This window comes from Cicer arietinum, chromosome 5 (genome assembly GCF_000331145.2).
Source record: "Cicer arietinum cultivar CDC Frontier isolate Library 1 chromosome 5, Cicar.CDCFrontier_v2.0, whole genome shotgun sequence".
In the NCBI taxonomy this organism is placed as follows: domain Eukaryota; kingdom Viridiplantae; phylum Streptophyta; class Magnoliopsida; order Fabales; family Fabaceae; genus Cicer; species Cicer arietinum.
In genome coordinates this window covers 68,984,318-69,004,943 of record NC_021164.2, presented here as the reverse complement: position 1 = coordinate 69,004,943, position 20,626 = coordinate 68,984,318, and the positions used below count along the sequence as shown (strand labels likewise).

The 20,626-nt window shown below is 34.7% G+C and overlaps 2 protein-coding genes across 3 annotated transcripts; one reads left to right on the top strand and one right to left on the bottom strand.

Moving 5' to 3' along the window:
- The first annotated feature begins 237 nt into the window (after nucleotides 1-237).
- LOC101495142 (uncharacterized) lies at nucleotides 238-10,065 on the top strand. 2 transcript variants are annotated; one of them, XM_004502730.4, is made up of 13 exons: nucleotides 238-377; nucleotides 587-647; nucleotides 893-1,166; nucleotides 1,332-1,393; nucleotides 1,506-1,785; nucleotides 1,895-1,974; nucleotides 2,160-2,213; nucleotides 2,494-2,611; nucleotides 2,901-2,947; nucleotides 3,081-3,107; nucleotides 3,232-3,307; nucleotides 9,314-9,450; nucleotides 9,546-10,065. In XM_004502730.4, the coding sequence occupies exons 2-13, from the start codon at nucleotides 600-602 to the stop codon at nucleotides 9,645-9,647; spliced, it is 1,305 nt and encodes a 434-aa protein (XP_004502787.1). In that variant the 5' UTR covers nucleotides 238-377; nucleotides 587-599; the 3' UTR covers nucleotides 9,648-10,065. The 2 variants fall into 2 exon arrangements, with proteins under 2 accessions (XP_004502787.1, XP_027190390.1); XM_027334589.2 differs by having other exon boundaries at nucleotides 318-377; nucleotides 569-647.
- Nucleotides 10,066-14,927: 4,862 nt separating this feature from the next.
- Nucleotides 14,928-16,616, bottom strand: LOC101494813 (uncharacterized). The gene is made up of 2 exons (XM_004502729.3): nucleotides 16,470-16,616; nucleotides 14,928-15,718 (listed from the first exon to the last, which is right to left on the bottom strand). Exon 2 carries the CDS (start codon nucleotides 15,644-15,646, stop codon nucleotides 15,206-15,208), a length of 441 nt encoding a protein of 146 aa, XP_004502786.1. The 5' UTR covers nucleotides 15,647-15,718; nucleotides 16,470-16,616; the 3' UTR covers nucleotides 14,928-15,205.
- Between the last annotated feature and the right edge of the window lie 4,010 nt (nucleotides 16,617-20,626).

Genomic DNA, 20,626 nt, shown 5'->3' with positions numbered 1-20,626 from the left:
TATTATATCACAATTTTTATGTCTATAAATTTGAGGAATGGATAAAATCTGATTGATTTTAAAATAAGGGACCAACATAAAAAATATGTGAAAAATAAAGAAATCAAAATTAAATTAAAGATTTTACTTTTTCAGTTAAAAAATAGGAGGAAGAGAACAACACTATTAAATTGTTAAATAGAGGACCAATTTGATAAATATGTGAAAATAGGGGATAAAAAAAAATGCAATTAATGCAAAAAGAAAAGAAACCGAATTAGTATATACGACGTGTCGTTTGCTGTTGTAAAATGCAGCATAGGACTCTGAAATCCGGGCTCCGACCCAATATCTCTGTATCCGTGGTTCACTAGTTTCCTCTTCCCTCCTTCGTCAAGGTAATTATACCAAACACGTCAATTATTGAATTTCATTTCTTGTAGCTTTGACACTTGAGATTTGAGATTTTAGTTTGGTTAACTCACGATCTTCACACTTTCGCTAATTATTAGTAATTGCCATGTGTTTTGCTTGTGCCCGCAACTTGTTCGATCATATGCTTCACTCACCGGACCGCCTTACACATTAGTTTTTTTCGTTCTTTCAGTTATCACCATAAAATGAGCAGCTCTGGTGATAGCTCCCCTGATTGGTTACGTTCTTTTCAGGTATCACCACAATTAATCCATAATTATGTGGTTTTGATGTTTTTATTTTCTATGCACTTTCATAATTGCAATATTCACATTTAAATGAAGTGGAATAGAATGGAATAGTATAGTTAGATTTCAAAAAATTAATGTTATTTCATTTAATTTCACTTCATTACACCCTATATCACCAATCTAAACATATCTTAGTATTAATTGTGCAAATCCTACACCATGGTCCTTATGCATTTTCCTGCTATTAGGCGCCCACTCATTCGCCTGTGACACTGTCCTCGGATTCTGGTTCTTTACATGACAGTGGTAGCTTTTCAGATGAGCATAGAATTGATGATGATGATGAAGAGTTAACTCCTAAGTCATCAAAGATTGCAAAGGTCAAAAAGAGCAAGAGTACTGCTATTGGTGGAAGCAGTGCCAAGTCTTCATCTAAAAAGACATTAGAAGCAACGAGTCTTAAAGTAGAAGATCAAACACCATCCAGAAGAAAGAAATTAGACACACAGAAGGAGAAAAATGGTACACTTGATATTTGATTTGTATTTGGAGTTATCTCAAGATGAATGCATGGAATAGATATAGTAATATTTATGATCAACTCAATTGAGCAATACAAGGTGAGAGCCATTCTACAGTTTGATTTTTCATTGCACTGTCATTTTGTCTTTTCTTACTATGATACAGGGAAGAATGAGGAAAAGAAGATCACGGATGAATCAGACATCGACAAGCAAACAGAGCACAAGGTAAGTAACTAAAACACATTTCTGTTTACCTTTTTTTTTGCCTTGTATCAATAATGTGTTTGGACTGCTACTTATATTGTGATTAGTGACAATATCAAATATTTTTGAATAGGAACCCATTCATTCGATTTGGGCATTGTCATCAGATTCTGAGTCATTCCATGATCATATCCCTAAAACTGAAGATCATATTGATCAGGTGGAAACTTCTCAGCCCCAAATATTTCAACCCCCTGGTGATGGAGAATGCGGGGATGGACTTCTCCCTGACAATAATCAAAAGTCTCCATCCAAAAAGGCTTCAGAAAAAAAGTCATCACAAAAACAAATAGATGTAGAAGGTTCCACACCAGTAAAAGAGAAGAAAACAAAGGGCAATACAAACGGGAAATGTATGGAATGGTTAATTTTTAACTATAAATAAAAAAAATGCAAGATATTACTCTATCTTCGTGCACATTGTTTTGAAATAGGCATTTCCTTACCATTTTGTACATGTAGTATCTGAAAATGGGGCAGGTGGTGATGGAGATGTAGAAATTGAAGAGGACGAAACTTTTGAAAAGCCTGTTGAACGAAATGTAAGAATTATATTGTTATAATGATTTCCTAAATATGTTTACAGCAGGCCCGTTACTTTGAAACATGAATACATAATAGCTATCAAAGACTACACTCCCCCCCTCCAAAAAAAAAAACCTATCAAAGACCACATTGACTGCCTATCTAGTCTGGCAATCTGAGCCGTGTTTTCTATTTGTTGCAGGTTTCCTCCTCAATGTTGCCTTTGATGCTCTCTGAGAAAGTTCATCGTACAAAGGTCAGGTGTCAACTATATGCTGTAGATTTCCCTTTGCTATATGTTTGGTTTTATAGTTGTGTAGGCTATGTTTAAATACTATCACAGGGACAATCAGATAAATAACATGTTTCACTTTCAAAAAGTTGCTAGTTTGGTTTATAATTTTGTTGAGTGGATATACTTAGGCCATGTAGCTTTTTCGTAAAAATAACATCTGTTGGATTGATTTTTCATTTTCCTTATTCATGAAAAAGTAAACTGTGAACAGGCCAATGACAAATGCTGCTCTGTTTTGCAGGCTCTTGTTGAGTGTCAAGGTGACTCCATAGATCTGAGTGGTGATATGGGAGCTGTTGGACGGATTATTATCTCAGACTCCCCATCTGGAGATCCAGAAATGTGCTTAGATTTGAAAGGTATCTTATGCGCATGCTTTCTGATTAACAAACAGTGAGTTTATTGTTGTGTATAATGTATAAGGACACAGACACATAAATCTTGATGATAATTGCATATACATGCAGAACCATAATACATCTTAGCTATTGTAAGTGCTGTTCTGATTGTTACATGTTGATTTCTACTCCAAGTTATATGCTGTTGTAATGTGTCCATTATAAGTCTTCCATTTTCTAAGTTACGCAGTACCTTTGTCTGATAATGGCTACCTGTATCTGATTGTTCAAATTTTAATATTCTTTTCAGGAACAATATACAAAACAACTATAGTTCCTTGCCGGACATTTTGCGTTGTATGTCGTCTTGGACATAATCTTTAACATCAAGGCCTTGAAAGTTTTATCTGGCCTTGTAGTTAGTTACTTCCATGATTAAGATATCTTACCTTTCAAAAATTGATTTAATACAAGCTTGTTGTTTTTTCAGGTTAGTTTTGGGCAGTCCGAGGCAAAGGTCGGTTGTTATCTAGATTCTACTCATTTCCTCACTTTACCTAGTAAATATGTGTGAATTCATCTTGATTCGTACTTTATCTATTATCTACTTATTTGATATTTCCTCATTTACTTATTTTCAGATAGAGGCCATCATGAATGACTTCATACAGCTGAATCCACAGTCTAATGTTTATGAAGCTGAAACAATGGTTGAAGGTGATCTGCATCCACCAAAAACTAACTGGGGCTTTTTTTTTTTTTCTTTTTTTTCCTGGTAGTGTTGCTTTATATATTATTGTCAAAACTGTGATTCCCCTTAGTATTTTAGGCAGTTTTATATTTATTGTATTTCTGTAACAGTTTTATATTTATTGTACTTCTGTAACAGTTGTATCTTGTTATTATTAGGTTTATGTATTTAGGATCAATCCCATAATGACAGGGATCTGTTTTCCCTGGCTCATGTATATATATATAGGTCCAGTGACCTCATAATAAAATATGAAAAGAATATTATTCCTTCTAAATTTAAGATGGTATCAGAGCTCCTGATCCTTGGGAGCCTCTGACCGTGCCTGTAAACCCTAAGTTGCAGCCTTCATTGCTGCGCCACCTTTAAGCATTGTTGCAGCCTTCATTGCAGCGCAACCCTCCGTGCCTGTAAACCCTAAGTTGCAGCCTTCATTGCTGCGCTACCTTTAAGGCAGGACCTACACCTACACCTGCACCTGAACCAACAGCAGGACCTGCACCTGAATCAACAGCAGGACCTACACCTACACCTGCACCTGAACCAACAGCAGGACCTGCACCTGAATCAACAGCAGGACCTACACCTACACCTGCACCTGAACCAACAGCAGGACCTGCACCTGAATCAACAGCAGGACCTACACCTACACCTGCACCTGAACCAACAGCAGGACCTGCACCTGAATCAACAGCAGGACCTACACCTACACCTGCACCTGAACCAACAGCAGGACCTGCACCTGAATCAACAGCAGGACCTACACCTACACCTGCACCTGAACCAACAGCAGGACCTGCACCTGAATCAACAGCAGGACCTACACCTACACCTGCACCTGAACCAACAGCAGGACCTGCACCTGAATCAACAGCAGGACCTACACCTACACCTGCACCTGAACCAACAGCAGGACCTGCACCTGAATCAACAGCAGGACCTACACCTACACCTGCACCTGAACCAACAGCAGGACCTGCACCTGAATCAACAGCAGGACCTACACCTACACCTGCACCTGAACCAACAGCAGGACCTGCACCTGAATCAACAGCAGGACCTACACCTACACCTGCACCTGAACCAACAGCAGGACCTGCACCTGAATCAACAGCAGGACCTACACCTACACCTGCACCTGAACCAACAGCAGGACCTGCACCTGAATCAACAGCAGGACCTACACCTACACCTGCACCTGAACCAACAGCAGGACCTGCACCTGAATCAACAGCAGGACCTACACCTACACCTGCACCTGAACCAACAGCAGGACCTGCACCTGAATCAACAGCAGGACCTACACCTACACCTGCACCTGAACCAACAGCAGGACCTGCACCTGAATCAACAGCAGGACCTACACCTACACCTGCACCTGAACCAACAGCAGGACCTGCACCTGAATCAACAGCAGGACCTACACCTACACCTGCACCTGAACCAACAGCAGGACCTGCACCTGAATCAACAGCAGGACCTACACCTACACCTGCACCTGAACCAACAGCAGGACCTGCACCTGAATCAACAGCAGGACCTACACCTACACCTGCACCTGAACCAACAGCAGGACCTGCACCTGAATCAACAGCAGGACCTACACCTACACCTGCACCTGAACCAACAGCAGGACCTGCACCTGAATCAACAGCAGGACCTACACCTACACCTGCACCTGAACCAACAGCAGGACCTGCACCTGAATCAACAGCAGGACCTACACCTACACCTGCACCTGAACCAACAGCAGGACCTGCACCTGAATCAACAGCAGGACCTACACCTACACCTGCACCTGAACCAACAGCAGGACCTGCACCTGAATCAACAGCAGGACCTACACCTACACCTGCACCTGAACCAACAGCAGGACCTGCACCTGAATCAACAGCAGGACCTACACCTACACCTGCACCTGAACCAACAGCAGGACCTGCACCTGAATCAACAGCAGGACCTACACCTACACCTGCACCTGAACCAACAGCAGGACCTGCACCTGAATCAACAGCAGGACCTACACCTACACCTGCACCTGAACCAACAGCAGGACCTGCACCTGAATCAACAGCAGGACCTACACCTACACCTGCACCTGAACCAACAGCAGGACCTGCACCTGAATCAACAGCAGGACCTACACCTACACCTGCACCTGAACCAACAGCAGGACCTGCACCTGAATCAACAGCAGGACCTACACCTACACCTGCACCTGAACCAACAGCAGGACCTGCACCTGAATCAACAGCAGGACCTACACCTACACCTGCACCTGAACCAACAGCAGGACCTGCACCTGAATCAACAGCAGGACCTACACCTACACCTGCACCTGAACCAACAGCAGGACCTGCACCTGAATCAACAGCAGGACCTACACCTACACCTGCACCTGAACCAACAGCAGGACCTGCACCTGAATCAACAGCAGGACCTACACCTACACCTGCACCTGAACCAACAGCAGGACCTGCACCTGAATCAACAGCAGGACCTACACCTACACCTGCACCTGAACCAACAGCAGGACCTGCACCTGAATCAACAGCAGGACCTACACCTACACCTGCACCTGAACCAACAGCAGGACCTGCACCTGAATCAACAGCAGGACCTACACCTACACCTGCACCTGAACCAACAGCAGGACCTGCACCTGAATCAACAGCAGGACCTACACCTACACCTGCACCTGAACCAACAGCAGGACCTGCACCTGAATCAACAGCAGGACCTACACCTACACCTGCACCTGAACCAACAGCAGGACCTGCACCTGAATCAACAGCAGGACCTACACCTACACCTGCACCTGAACCAACAGCAGGACCTGCACCTGAATCAACAGCAGGACCTACACCTACACCTGCACCTGAACCAACAGCAGGACCTGCACCTGAATCAACAGCAGGACCTACACCTACACCTGCACCTGAACCAACAGCAGGACCTGCACCTGAATCAACAGCAGGACCTACACCTACACCTGCACCTGAACCAACAGCAGGACCTGCACCTGAATCAACAGCAGGACCTACACCTACACCTGCACCTGAACCAACAGCAGGACCTGCACCTGAATCAACAGCAGGACCTACACCTACACCTGCACCTGAACCAACAGCAGGACCTGCACCTGAATCAACAGCAGGACCTACACCTACACCTGCACCTGAACCAACAGCAGGACCTGCACCTGAATCAACAGCAGGACCTACACCTACACCTGCACCTGAACCAACAGCAGGACCTGCACCTGAATCAACAGCAGGACCTACACCTACACCTGCACCTGAACCAACAGCAGGACCTGCACCTGAATCAACAGCAGGACCTACACCTACACCTGCACCTGAACCAACAGCAGGACCTGCACCTGAATCAACAGCAGGACCTACACCTACACCTGCACCTGAACCAACAGCAGGACCTGCACCTGAATCAACAGCAGGACCTACACCTACACCTGCACCTGAACCAACAGCAGGACCTGCACCTGAATCAACAGCAGGACCTACACCTACACCTGCACCTGAACCAACAGCAGGACCTGCACCTGAATCAACAGCAGGACCTACACCTACACCTGCACCTGAACCAACAGCAGGACCTGCACCTGAATCAACAGCAGGACCTACACCTACACCTGCACCTGAACCAACAGCAGGACCTGCACCTGAATCAACAGCAGGACCTACACCTACACCTGCATCTGAACCAACAGCAGGACCTGCACCTGAATCAACAGCAGGACCTACACCTACACCTGCACCTGAACTAACAGCAAGGCCTGCACCTGAACCTGCACCTAATGATGGAAAATTTGGGAAAAATCTGGTATATTCAAGGAGAGAAAAAGCCATTCTAGAATCTGGCAATGTCCAAGAATCCAACCCATCATCACTGCATGAGGTAACACCTTCGAATCCTATAAACTCCAATGATTATAATGAGTTTGTTTCTGCAAATCTAGAAGCACAGGTGGACCAAAATCTAGACCTACCCATTGCCCTTAGAAAGAGAACTAGAACATGCACCCAACAACCACTTTACCCACTATCAAATTTCCTATCCTTTGAAAAATTCTCACCTACTCATAAAACCTTTCTCACAAACCTCAACTCCACACACACACCTTCCTCTGTATCTGAAGCATTATCTGACAGGAAATGGAAACAAGCCATGGATGTGGAAATGGAGGCGTTAAACAAGAATAGGACCTGGAAACTTGTCACCCTACCAATTGGGAAAAAACCAGTAGGATGCAAGTGGGTATATACAATTAAATACAGGGCTGATGGGACCATTGAACGTTACAAGGCAAGATTAGTGGCCAAAGGCTTCACTCAAACCTATGGAGTTGATTACTTGGAGACATTTGCCCCGGTTGCTAAGATGAACACGGTCAGAGTAATATTGTCATTAGCAGCAAATCATGATTGGGACCTGCAGCAGTTTGATGTGAAGAATGCATTTTTACATGGAGACCTTGAAGAAGAAATATACATGGAGTTGCCCCCTGGTTACAATGGGCAGGTTACTGCTGGAACTGTTTGCAAGCTAAGAAAGGCTCTATATGGGCTGAAACAATCCCCAAGAGCATGGTTTGGAAGATTCACCAAAGTTATGACAGGTCTAGGCTACAAACAAAGCCAAGGGGATCACACATTATTTATCAAACATTCAGATTCAGGGGGAGTAACAATTTTATTGGTGTATGTAGATGATATTATAGTTAGTGGGGATGACAAAAAGGAGCAGCAAGTGCTAAGTAAATGCCTTGCCACGGAATTCGAGATCAAGGCATTAGGGAGACTTAAATATTTTCTGGGAATTGAAGTTGCCCATTCCAAGAAAGGAATCTTCATATCTCAACAAAAATACATTACTGACTTGCTTAAAGAAACAGGGAAGACAGCCTGCAGACCAGCAAGTACTCCAGTGGACCCAAATATAAAGTTGGGAAGTGCGGAGGAGGATATTGCTGTGGACAAGGAAATGTATCAAAGACTTGTGGGCAGACTTATTTACTTATCTCATACTAGACCAGACATTGCTTTTGCTGTAAGTCTAGTTAGTCAGTTTATGCACCAACCAAAGGAAGCACATTTACAAGTTGCTCTTAGAATTGTCCAGTATTTGAAAGGGACCCCAGGAAGAGGGATTTTGTTCAAACGAAACAAGAGTGTAAGTCTTGAAGCATATACGGATGCGGACTACGCAGGGTCGGTGGTAGATAGAAGATCAACTACTGGATACTGCACCTTCCTTGGTGGAAATCTAGTAACTTGGAAGAGCAAAAAACAAAGTGTAGTAGCTAGATCGAGTGCTGAAGCAGAATTTCGAGCAATGGCCCACGGAATATGTGAACTTCTATGGCTAAAGATTATATTGGAAGACTTGAAGATAAGGTGGAATGAACCTATGAGGTTATATTGTGACAATAAATCTGCAATTAGTATAGCCCACAACCCGGTGCAACATGATAGAACTAAACATATAGAGGTTGACAGACACTTTATCAAGGAAAAACTAGACAGTGGCATGATTTGCACACCATATGTATCCACTCAAAATCAACTTGCAGACATACTCACCAAGGGGCTGAACTGCATTAACTTTGAAGGAATTATATCCAAGCTGGGAATGGAAAACACCTATTCACCAGCTTGAGGGGGAGTGTCAAAACTGTGATTCCCCTTAGTATTTTAGGCAGTTTTATATTTATTGTATTTCTGTAACAGTTTTATATTTATTGTACTTCTGTAACAGTTGTATCTTGTTATTATTAGGTTTATGTATTTAGGATCAATCCCATAATGACAGGGATCTGTTTTCCCTGGCTCATGTATATATATATAGGTCCAGTGACCTCATAATAAAATATGAAAAGAATATTATTCCTTCTAAATTTAAGAATTATGCATAAATTATTTGCCTGACACCTATTCATTTAATGTGAGAAGGGACATTGGATGGTTTCTCCTTTGACTCTGACGAGGAAGCTGGCAAGACGCAGAAAGCCACCCACCCAACTGATCAAAACGAGCACGCTGAAGAGCAGCCGCATGGTAAATCCAAACGGAAGGCAGACAAAACATCAGTAAGTTTCCCAGTTGATTTTGGTTTTAGTTTTGTCCTTACTAATAATTGAAAATGATGGTGCATACATACTTAGTTGCTGAAATTTGGATGCAGGGTGCTGAAAAGAAAAGAGGTAGAATTACTGGAGGAAAATCACAGCCAAAGATAGCAAAGAAAAAAGCTCCAACTGCCAAGAGGGCAAAGACTAAGAAATGAGTCAAAGAAACATTCTATAATTTCTTGTATATGCCATGTACTAAAATAACTAATTCTTGAATTTAAAATACAGATGCCGAAACATTTTGCCAATGACAGAGATGGTGAATCGGCGATATTAGATCAGTTGCTGTTAGAGTTCGTACCAAACCCGAGCAGGAGAATTTAAAGAATATGGTCTGCTGCATGAGCTACTACCAATTCCTTATTATATTTCTCATTATCAGGCCTGTTTCAATATATTCGTTGTGATTTATTTTTCAGTGGACGTTACTTCAATTTGTTTCTTATTTTTTCTTAGAATTTATCTGTATTAGCTGCCTGCTATTATCCGAAGGGCCACATGGCTCATTAATTGTTTTCCGAGCATGTAGTATAGATATTTTAGAGTGAGATAATGGATTTGAGCATTCATACATTCCTATACATTGCAAATGGCCTGTTGTTTCCTTTCAAACGATTATTTTGCAGGTTATCTTGAGAAGCTGGTAGCCTGGTAGGTAGGCTTAGATTATGACTGTGTGGGTGATATAATACTTAGTGCATGTTTGGTTGTGTGGTTGAATTGTGTTATCTCGTGCCTCAAAACAGATGCAACGTAGAAGCTATCTCTTGGAGCTTTAGTTTCACCGTGTATTGTATTTTGAAAATGCAGTAACAAACATATTCTTAGATGATTCTTTTGATATGCTCCGAACTTTTTTGACAAAATATGCTCCTAACTTATTAGAGCATTGGAAGAGTATTTTCCAGTGGCAGATCCAAAAATTTCTTTTGATGGGATATTAAATAGTATATATATTTTGATTAAAGAAGAATATTATTATCTTTTATAAAATACATAATGACTAAATAAATTTAAAATACATAAGAGTTTATACAAATTACAATTGTCTTCTACGAGAGTTTATATTATTAAAATGTTCAATAATTTTTTTATTGTCAACACTATTAAAGAAAGAAATGTGGAAATGTGAACAAATGTAAAGCATAATTTTAACTTGTGTGAGTAGATAAGTGGTGAATGCGTCTAAAATTATACAATTTTATAGGGGATTAAAATAAAAATAACAGTAGTATGAATTTTTTTTTTTTATATTTTTTAAGGGCAAGAGCCACACTACCAATATACTGAATCTGCCCCTGGTATTTTCTGAATAATTTGTTTCAAAAGGGTTCGCAACTGTAATATCATGGCTGGTCATAATTTCCACCACATTAAGTGTTTTTTCCTCCCCTCCTTGTGAAAGAATTTTTTTCCAGAGATCATATCACTGTCCTCATCTTACATGTTCCAAGAAAATAAGAATGGGAATAAAGATAAAATTTGGGACTGGATAGTGCAAGAGGAGATATTTAACGAGGAATCCAATAGGGTTATAGTGCATGTTTGGTATTATGATAATCATCTGTGATTTTGATAAATTACCATGATATCAAACATACAATAATTAGTGATTAGTGGAGGAGAGGCACAATTTGATTTTATCATCCTGTAATGTAAATTAATGCTAGTTTTCAGTCAGGTTTGACTTGAATGTATATAGTGAATCGCAAAAAAGGAAACGAATCAAAATGTGGGACATGATGTATCGTAATACACATGGTTTCAGAAAACAACGTCATATTAAAAGCTTTGCAAGTGAAAGTACCATCATCAAATGCATAGCTACAAACTCTTGGACGAGCTCTTTTGAAAATGGTTGAATAATATGAAGGCTGGCATGTATGTGGGTTGGCAAATTCTCAACTGCATCAATATTTATCCAAGGATAACTTATAATTTTTTATTTATAAAGAAGTTACTATTTTTTACTTTCGAAAAAAGTATTATTCTTCAAACAAACCCTTTTAAAAAAATGAATATCTCATTTGAACCAAACAAACTCTATAAATATCAATTTTTTTTAATCAAATAATTTAATAAAATTAAATATCTTAATATAATTATCATCTAACTTCAAAGTACTCACACACATACGTAAATTTAAAGTTTAAAAAATTAGATCAGACGATTCAATTGATCGAAGTATTCATATATTAAACCTTTAAAGAGTTAAATATATATGTTCTAAAATATAATTTTTACATTTAGTATTTTAAAATGTATCTTTAGAATTCGTCACTATTTTAACAAAATAGGATTAAATAAATTTTTAATCTTTATAAAATTTCACTATTTTATTTTTAATTATTATAAAAAATTCGTCAACTTTTAATTCCTTAAAATTTTATATATTTACTTTTAGCCTTTGATTTTAAATCAATTCTCGTTTATCCTTCAAATTTTTAAATGATTTTTTGTAGTAATATTAAGGACATGTCTAACAACTTCCTTACAAGAATTTAATTTATAATGAATTACATATGAATCTCTAAGTTTTCAATGTTTAAAAATTCATATTTAAATTATTGTTTGTTAAAAAATTCTAAATTTTTGTGAAGAAATTTCTTATGATGTCCTAAATATTAATGCAAAAAATCACTCAAAAATTCGAATGATATACAAGAGCTAATTTAAAATTTGGGATACAAAATAAAAACTAAAATTCTAAAGTACTATAAGTTGAATAAAAATTTTATAAAGATTAAAAGCAAAATAGTATTTATTCAATTGATCGAAGTATTCATATATTAAACTTTTAAAGAATTAAATATATAAGTTCTAAAATATAACTTTTACATTTAGTATTTTAAAATGTATTCTTAGAACGTAGGTTAGCATTTGTCAAATTATAATTGTTTTACAACTTTAGAATTTTTACGGCCTTAACTTCATGAAATATCATTTTCATTAAACAAAATAGGATTAATTTTTTTTTTAATCCTTATAAAATCTCACTATTTTATTTTTAATTCTTATAAAAAATTCGTCAACTTTTAATTCCTTAAAATTTTTTATGTTTACTTTTAGTCTTTGATTTTAAATTAATTTTCGTTTACCCTTCGAATTTTTAAATGATTTTTTGTAGTAATATTAAGGACATGTCTACAAAAATTTAATTATTTTAACAAATGATGAATTACATATGAATCTCTAAGTTTTCAATGTTTAAAATTTCATATTTAAATTATCGCTGGTTAAAAAATTCTAAATTTTTGTGAAGAAATTTTTTATGATATCCTAAATATTAATGCAAAAAATTACTCAAAAATTTGAATGATATGCTAGAGTTAATTTAAAATTAGGGATACAAAATGAAAACTAAAATTCTAAAGTACTATAAGTTGAAGAAATTTTTTATAGAGATTAAAAACAAAATTAGTATTCATTCAATTGATTGAAGTATTCATATATTAAACTTTTAAAGAATTAAATATATAATTTTTAAAATAGATTTTTTACATTTAATATTTTAAAATGTATCCTTAGAATATAGATTAATATTTGTCAAATTATAATTGTTTTACGGCCTTAACTTCATAAAATATCATTTTCATTAAACAAAATAGGATTAAATAAATTTTTAATCCTTATAAAATCTCAGTATTTTATTTTTAATTCTTATAAAAAATTCGTCAACTTTTAATTTCTTAAAATTTTTTATATTTACTTTTAGTCTTTGATTTTAAATCAATTCTGGTGTATCTTTTAAATTTTTGAATGAATTTTTGTAGTAATATTAAGGACATGTCTAACAACTTCCTTATAATTTTTTTTTAACAAATGATGAATTACATACGAATTTCTAAGCTTTTAATGTTTAAAAATTCATATTTAAATTATCACTTGTTAAAAAATTATAAATTTTTGTAGAGAAATTTCTTAAAATCATTCAAAAACTTGATGATATACTAGAGTTAATTTAAAATTAAGAATACAAAATGAAAATTAAAATTCTAAAGGACTATAATTTCACGAATTTTTTTATAGAGATTAAAAATAAAATAGATTACTTTTATTAAATTAACCAAAAAATAAAAGTGTTAGATCATATTTTTTTCGGGTTGGTTCGAATTCACAAATTCTATGTTTTCAACCCAATATCCCAATCATACACAACGGGTTTGAAAAAGTTGTAAACTAAATTGAACAATAATTTGAACCAATGTGATTATTTACATGGGATTTGTTAGAGTTGGTTGGATCATTAGGTTGATTTAGACGCGCGCCACCCCTACCAATTAGTATGAAATGACTCTCAATGAAACATGCGTAGATGTCAATTTGAAGGAGGTGATTCTTCACGAAACATGATTAAACACCAATTGAAATTATATGACTCTTCATGAAACATGAATAGACACCCATTACATTAATATGTCTTTTCATAAAGACACTCCATTTAAAATTATGTAACTCTCATAATGGAATTTGATCAAATTTAATTTGAAAATGAAATGAATATAAGACTACCCAATATACCCACGTCCTAATTCAGTGATAAAAATAATGGATGATTACTCCCTACTTACTCCAAGAAACAGAGACAACATTGGACTCATTTTAATCAAAGAGTTGTTGGCTATCTTGGCTTCTTAATTTGATGCTAATACTAATATACTATCACAACGTTTGGACAGCGACATCCTGAGCTGATCGACGTGTAACGTGATGGAAGACAAACTCAACGGGTCTAATATTTCTAAATTGGAATTGACTTGAACATGAATGAATAATTGAATCTACTTTTTCATCTTTCCATAATGTGTCTGCTATTCGAAGCCATCTAGCTAACGTTTCATCAAAACTTCAGCAGAGGCAAACTTGAGCATAAGTAGCAATGCTCAATTACCTACATCTAGAAATATAAGAGAGCGTATCAATGTTTCATCTACTACCATAAGGCAACTCTATTGCAACACAAATGTTTTGAATGCTCCTATGTTAGAACATGCTCAAAAACCTGCATAAGTTACATAAAACTCACACAACACAGCCATCAGTCAAATCATGGGCAAAAAATAGAATGATAAGACTGATGAAAATGTGAACTATGAACTATCTCGCATCTATTGCGTCCAATAGAACTAGAAGTAGTTAGACAGCAAAACTAGAAAACAATTTACATACACTTTGTTCATACGAGGAACCAGAGAGGACCTATGCTTCCAGAAGTCTACCAACATAACCCCAAATGAGTTATCAGCCTAAGCGACAACTTTTCTTATTGCGTGCTGTTTTAATGGAATAAGGGGAAACAAAAGAACATCAATGTTGGAACAACGCTAGATACACTTAACAGACAGCTAGATAAACATTGTTGATACATAGTACAACACTATTCAGGTCCTAAATCAAACTCAAAAACATCATAAAGGATTAAAGAAATGCATCAGTAACCTGCAACAATATTCTTCCCACTAAGGTTAGCTAGAATCTGAAGTCAATTCAGCTTTCACATACATCTGAAAACTAAATAGAGCCTACTCAAATCCACATTCATCACTTAAGCTACATTAACCACTACATTACATTGATATTAGAAATACGGAGTTCGAACAATAGAAAAATGGACATATATTGGGTCCACCAGTAAGTAATCCATAATTGTTCAAGTTCTGTTATTCATACTCATGTGATAAAAAGAAAAAACAAGAGAAAAACTTAAAGTCTTTCAGTTATGTATATCCATGCCATCTCCAACTTGGCTGCATATAGGACTAACAGCAGAAAAGGACTTCTCAAAAGGAGAAGGATGAAATTGGCCATCCCGTCTCCGCTTAAAACCGCAGCCATCAGTGGGTGAATTATCTGCATCAAGCTTCCTTCGAACACCTCTGGCCGCTTGTTCTTCTGTCGGTGTAAGGGGAAAAGTCTGACCACTAGCTCGGCAGAGGGAGCTGTGATTGTCATAAAGAATTCTCTGGTTACAGTTTTTATCACAGATGTGAGTCAGCCCTGTTAGCTTGCAGCGATATATGTTTCCACAAACATGTTCGTTTTTGCATTTCCAGTCGCATTTGTGACCAGGAATCGAACTGTCTCGGCCCAAAATACTTGACAGGTAAATAACATTGGCAAGACCTGCACCCACAGATTTTCCATATAGCTCCATTCCTTCACTGAAAATACAAACTCCTCCAAATAAATCTTTTACACTCCAACTTCAACGCCTTTCCTGAATTCTCTGCAATGCAAGACCCACCACAACAATACAAATTCAGTCAAACTCAACATCAAATAGCTGCCCAAAATGAACAAACTTGCACTGTTCCAAAGGGTCTTTGAATAATACAATCTTATGAAATTAATTAAGATACATTCACAATATAAAACAACACTTCCATTCAATCATAACCATTTTATTTTACTGTTTTTTAAAACAATTGCAGTTATTTAATTATTTATTGTCACGATGTGTTATTATTATTGGTAGTCAGTTTAAGCAATTTTATATTAATAGTACATTTATTTAATTCTCATATATCTTATTCCACATTTACAAAAGCGCCAAAGATTTGTTAAATGTTGAGAAACCCTAATTAAACGTGAACAAGATCATAAAACGCAAATTGAGAATTTAATTAACACAGGTCAAACTACAGATTGACACGTGACAAACAGGCACATGAGACAGATCTAAACCGAGAACAAGTGGGAATTAAATTTAATAATAATAAAATAAATAACAGATAATGCAATAATCAAATATCAACACATGAGTCAATAAAAGAAAAAATCAACACACGCGCCCTTTACTGGTCGGAAAAAAAATAAACGCACGCGCTCTTTCAAGAAGTAATAAACGACAAAATTCTGGTGGTATTTAAATCGGCAGAAAATCTTACAAGAAAATGAAAATTGATTTCCATATGAATGCGAATTGATACATGATTAAATAACGATGTGAAGAAGAAAAAGAAAGAAAATAAACTAACACGGTATTCAGCTAAGTGAAGCCCTCGAAACAGATTGGTTCTTTCGTCCTCAACAGTAGAGTACCTACAAAAACAAAAAAAGAAAGAAAGAGAAATATGTGTGTGTCTATCTGAAGAACCTAATGCTAACTACGATATGAAAGTATAGAAAAGAATGGGAAACGAGTGGGGGGTGTATTTATAGATTAGAAACTTGATGCTGAATGAATGAATGCTCGCTCGTAGTACTCGTGACTTTACACATGTGGGGTTGACGTACCACGTAGGACAAATCTAAATGCAACTCAAATTTCTCACAAATGTAATTTCACCCCCCCACCTTACCTATAATTTTGGATAAACTAACGGATCCAACGTTCTTTCACATCTTTAGATTAATTATTTGGCGATAGTACTTTTTGGTACCTTAAAAGAAAAATAAAGAAGGAATTTTAATTTAATTCAATATAAAATATATATAACATTAAATTAAATTATTATACGTTTGGATATTATATATTCCAACAAAATTATGAGATACAAAAGTGTTCAACTCTTTCTTAACCTATCATCATTCAGTCAATAAAATAAAATGTCATAATCACATTTTCTTTTTAAATATTTATTTGATTAAACTATAATTGAGTGAAATAACTTTGTAATATTAGTAAAAATAGTAACCAAACAATTGATATATTTAGTTAAAAATTAAAATAAAATATTTTTACTTTTTGATTATGATTTTTACTTATATTTTATTCTAGAATAGTAATTTAAAAATAATATAAAACAATTGACATCACATTAAAAAAAAAGTTTAATTTTAAAACATTTATATATGCTAAAAGGTCAAAAGAAGAAAAAAATGTTACTATAAAAATAACTTATATTTAAAACTAATTACAATACATCAATACCTTAAATAGACCCATCCCCAAAAAAGAAGTTAGTCAATTTTTTTTTTATCTTTGTGGCAAGTGTAATTGATATTTGATATAAAATAATATTGAAAGTATTTTTGAAGTACTCGTATTAAAAATAGTAATCTAGTATTGAAAAGAGAAAAACTAGACTCTTTAAAATTTTGAATACATAATTTTTAATAAAAGAATTATGTATTTAAATCACCACCCAACAATAAACTTTGAGATATTAGACTATGCATAGCAGGATGTAAATTAATTTTATATGAATAAATCAAAGTCATTAATCTTAATATTTTATTGTACTACTTTAGACAATAACTGTAACATAAATAGTTGATTAATTACAAACAATGCACAATAATTAATCTCATAAACTTTATATCGTGTATTATGTATAGTCGTTATTTTCAAGGCACAATAATTAATTTTTATTGAACAATTCTTGTGTAGTCACAATATTTTGTTCACAAAGTTTGAGCATATTTACATAAAGAGAACGTAATTAAATAATAAATATTTTTTAAATAATACTACTTTAAAATAAAATATAAAAAAGTAATAATTAAAAAAATTATATATATCTTGATTTTGAATCATTAAGTTTTCCGCTACCATTTTTAATTGTATCTCAGTTATTATAAAGTACTTATCTTTATGTGTGTACTCAAACCATACAACTATTTTTAGATTTTTATTATGGCTTGTTTGTCACGTGCTCTCAACGGTCTCTCTCTTGGTGGCTTAGCTTTTCACACTTCAAATCTAAGTAACGTTTCAATTTTATTAAATCATTTGGGAGTGAGAGAAAATGGGGCGAACGGCGGAGACTTTATTCTTCTATTGGCACTTGACACGTGTAACACGTCCTTCCCAGGTTCTTACCAGTCTTTTGGACTTTGTTGATGGGCTGAGCCCAATAAGATCCAGTTGCGGTTGCTCCTCCTACAGTCCAAATCCAATTTCTATTGTACACCTTTTGTCTATCACTTCAAATTTTATAAGATAATGCCTTAATAAAAAGTAGAAAAAATATTGGGATTCAATCTTACAATTAAAGGTAGGAATAGGTGAAACTAACTAACAGATGTTTAGATCAAGTCAAATTTTTCTTTAAAACAGACAAAGTCAAAAAAATTTAAAAAGTATATTTAGTTAAAAATGTTAGATTACGTTACATAATAAGTTTTTTTTTAGTATATTAAGTCAGTTTTATTTAAATAAATATAAATAATATTTTATATACTACAATAATTATTATATTAAACTTTGATCTTTTTATTAGATATTCAATTTTTAGCAATTTACACATATGAACTTTTTTTAGTTTTTGACATTTAAATGTATTGTCATAAAATATAATTGAAGTAAGATGTGGATAGAGTCAAATTCTAAATGTAATATTAAATATCAAAATAGAACTTGAGTTTATTGACATATTAAATTGTTAATCAATTTAAAAATATATTTGATTACTTATTCAAAAACGTTAAAATAAAATAGATTTTCAAGGAGATTAACAAACCATACCAGACTTCTATCAAAGTCATACTTAAAAACTAAACTTATGACAGATTATATACTAGACTTAAGTCTTGACTATTTTGACAACCAAGAGAAAAGTCTAACTAAACCTATTTTCACACCTACTTACAATTATAAATAAAAAGGAAACATCTCTCACTTCAATTTTTAATTTATCACTTTTCAATAAATTTTACCTATAGGTTTTATGCTGCTAACACTAAATTAGGATGTGGAATTAGCTCATTAACATCACTAGGAGTTTATTTTTGTGTTTTTGAAGAATACTTTGCTGAGTATTAGTTTGCCTCAATTCCACCATTAATTATGAATTCGCTAAAGAACCTATGATCCAATAATGCATGGACCAAAAATGATTGTTAGTTTATTTTATATATACAGATCATTTAGGCTAGTGCAAAAGAACTTTATCACATTTCATTATCCTCATTTGAAGTTATCACAAGAGGCTTGAGCATTCACAAAGTAGGCACATCCAATTTGGCTTTGCTGCGGTTCATTTACAGATCAACGCCATAATTTACTTATATGGAATTTACTTCATATATACTTAATTATTTTTTCACTAAAATTTATAAGCGACAAAAGAGTATTAAAAGAAATTAAAGAAAATATACCCGTGTCCGGGAAGTCAAAGAGTTCCATTGATATTTTCTTTTAACGAACAGGATATATTTATCTATATATTCAAACAAATCAAGCTTAATTTTGTCGCAAGTGGGTAGAGCCGTTAAAAAACCCCAACACTAAGGTTCCATTAATTTTATTTTAAAAAAATCTATAATATTAGACCCCTATCAAATTAATTTTTGTAAAATTTAGGCCCATTATTTCATGGAGTCTAAGGGAGGGTGTTCGGGGGGCTTATAGGCCCCCAATATTTTGTTAATTTTGAGATTTTTTTAAATAAATTTTCGAAATTTATTTTATTCGAAAAAATAAAAAAATATTTTTTTTCTTAAATAATTTTGTGAGAATTTTTTTATATTAAAAAGATAAATCATTTATATAAAACAAAAATTTATCGAAAAAAAATCAAAAATTTTTTATCGGAAACTTTTTATCGAAAAAAAATAGGAAATTTTTTATCGAAAAAAATCAGAAATTTTTTATAGAAAAAAATCAAAAAATTTTTTAGAAAAAAGTCGAGAATTTTTTATAGTAAAAAATCGAAAAAAATTTATAGAAAAAAATCAAAAAATTTATTTCTCAAAAAAAAACAATTCTTTTTTTAAATAAGTGGGCCTATGTGCCCACTAAGCCCACAAAATTTTAGGGGCCTTGTTTTTTTGGGTTTTTTAAATTATAAATTTTTTTGGCCCCTTCGATACGTGGGTCAGGGCCAATAATTAGAGAGTCTATCAAATTGACAGCTCTACAAGTGTGTCATTTGTCATCTAAGTAAAGTATTTAACAATTCTAAACTTATTAGTAGTAAGATTCTATTAGTTATTCTTAAAATTGTTTTAATCAAATTTATGAATAGTTTTAAACTATTAATTTATTTTTGTTAAAAAATTAAATTCTAAAGAAAAGCATCTGAAAACTGCACGTTTACTTTGAAAGAGCAATTCAGTCTGTTTTTATTTTTTAAAAACTAATTTATTCTAATTGATTTTGTTAATGTTTTTTTTTTATTTACAATTTTTATTTTAACTTTAATACAATTTTGGTTGATATTTTTAAGGAGCATAATCTACCTATACAATA

What these genes read in the sequence shown, in the direction of transcription:
- LOC101495142 (XM_004502730.4), top strand. Translation starts at nt 600, where the DNA reads ATGAGCAGCTCTGGTGATAGCTCCCCTGATTGGTTACGTTCTTTTCAG. An exon ending in ATTGGTTACGTTCTTTTCAG is followed by an intron (nt 648 to 892) that starts GTATCACCACAA and finishes TCCTGCTATTAG; the next exon opens with GCGCCCACTCATTCGCCTGT. An exon ending in AGAAAGTTCATCGTACAAAG is followed by an intron (nt 2,214 to 2,493) that starts GTCAGGTGTCAA and finishes TCTGTTTTGCAG; the next exon opens with GCTCTTGTTGAGTGTCAAGG.
- LOC101494813 (XM_004502729.3), bottom strand. Translation starts at nt 15,646, where the DNA reads ATGGAGCTATATGGAAAATCTGTGGGTGCAGGTCTTGCCAATGTTATT.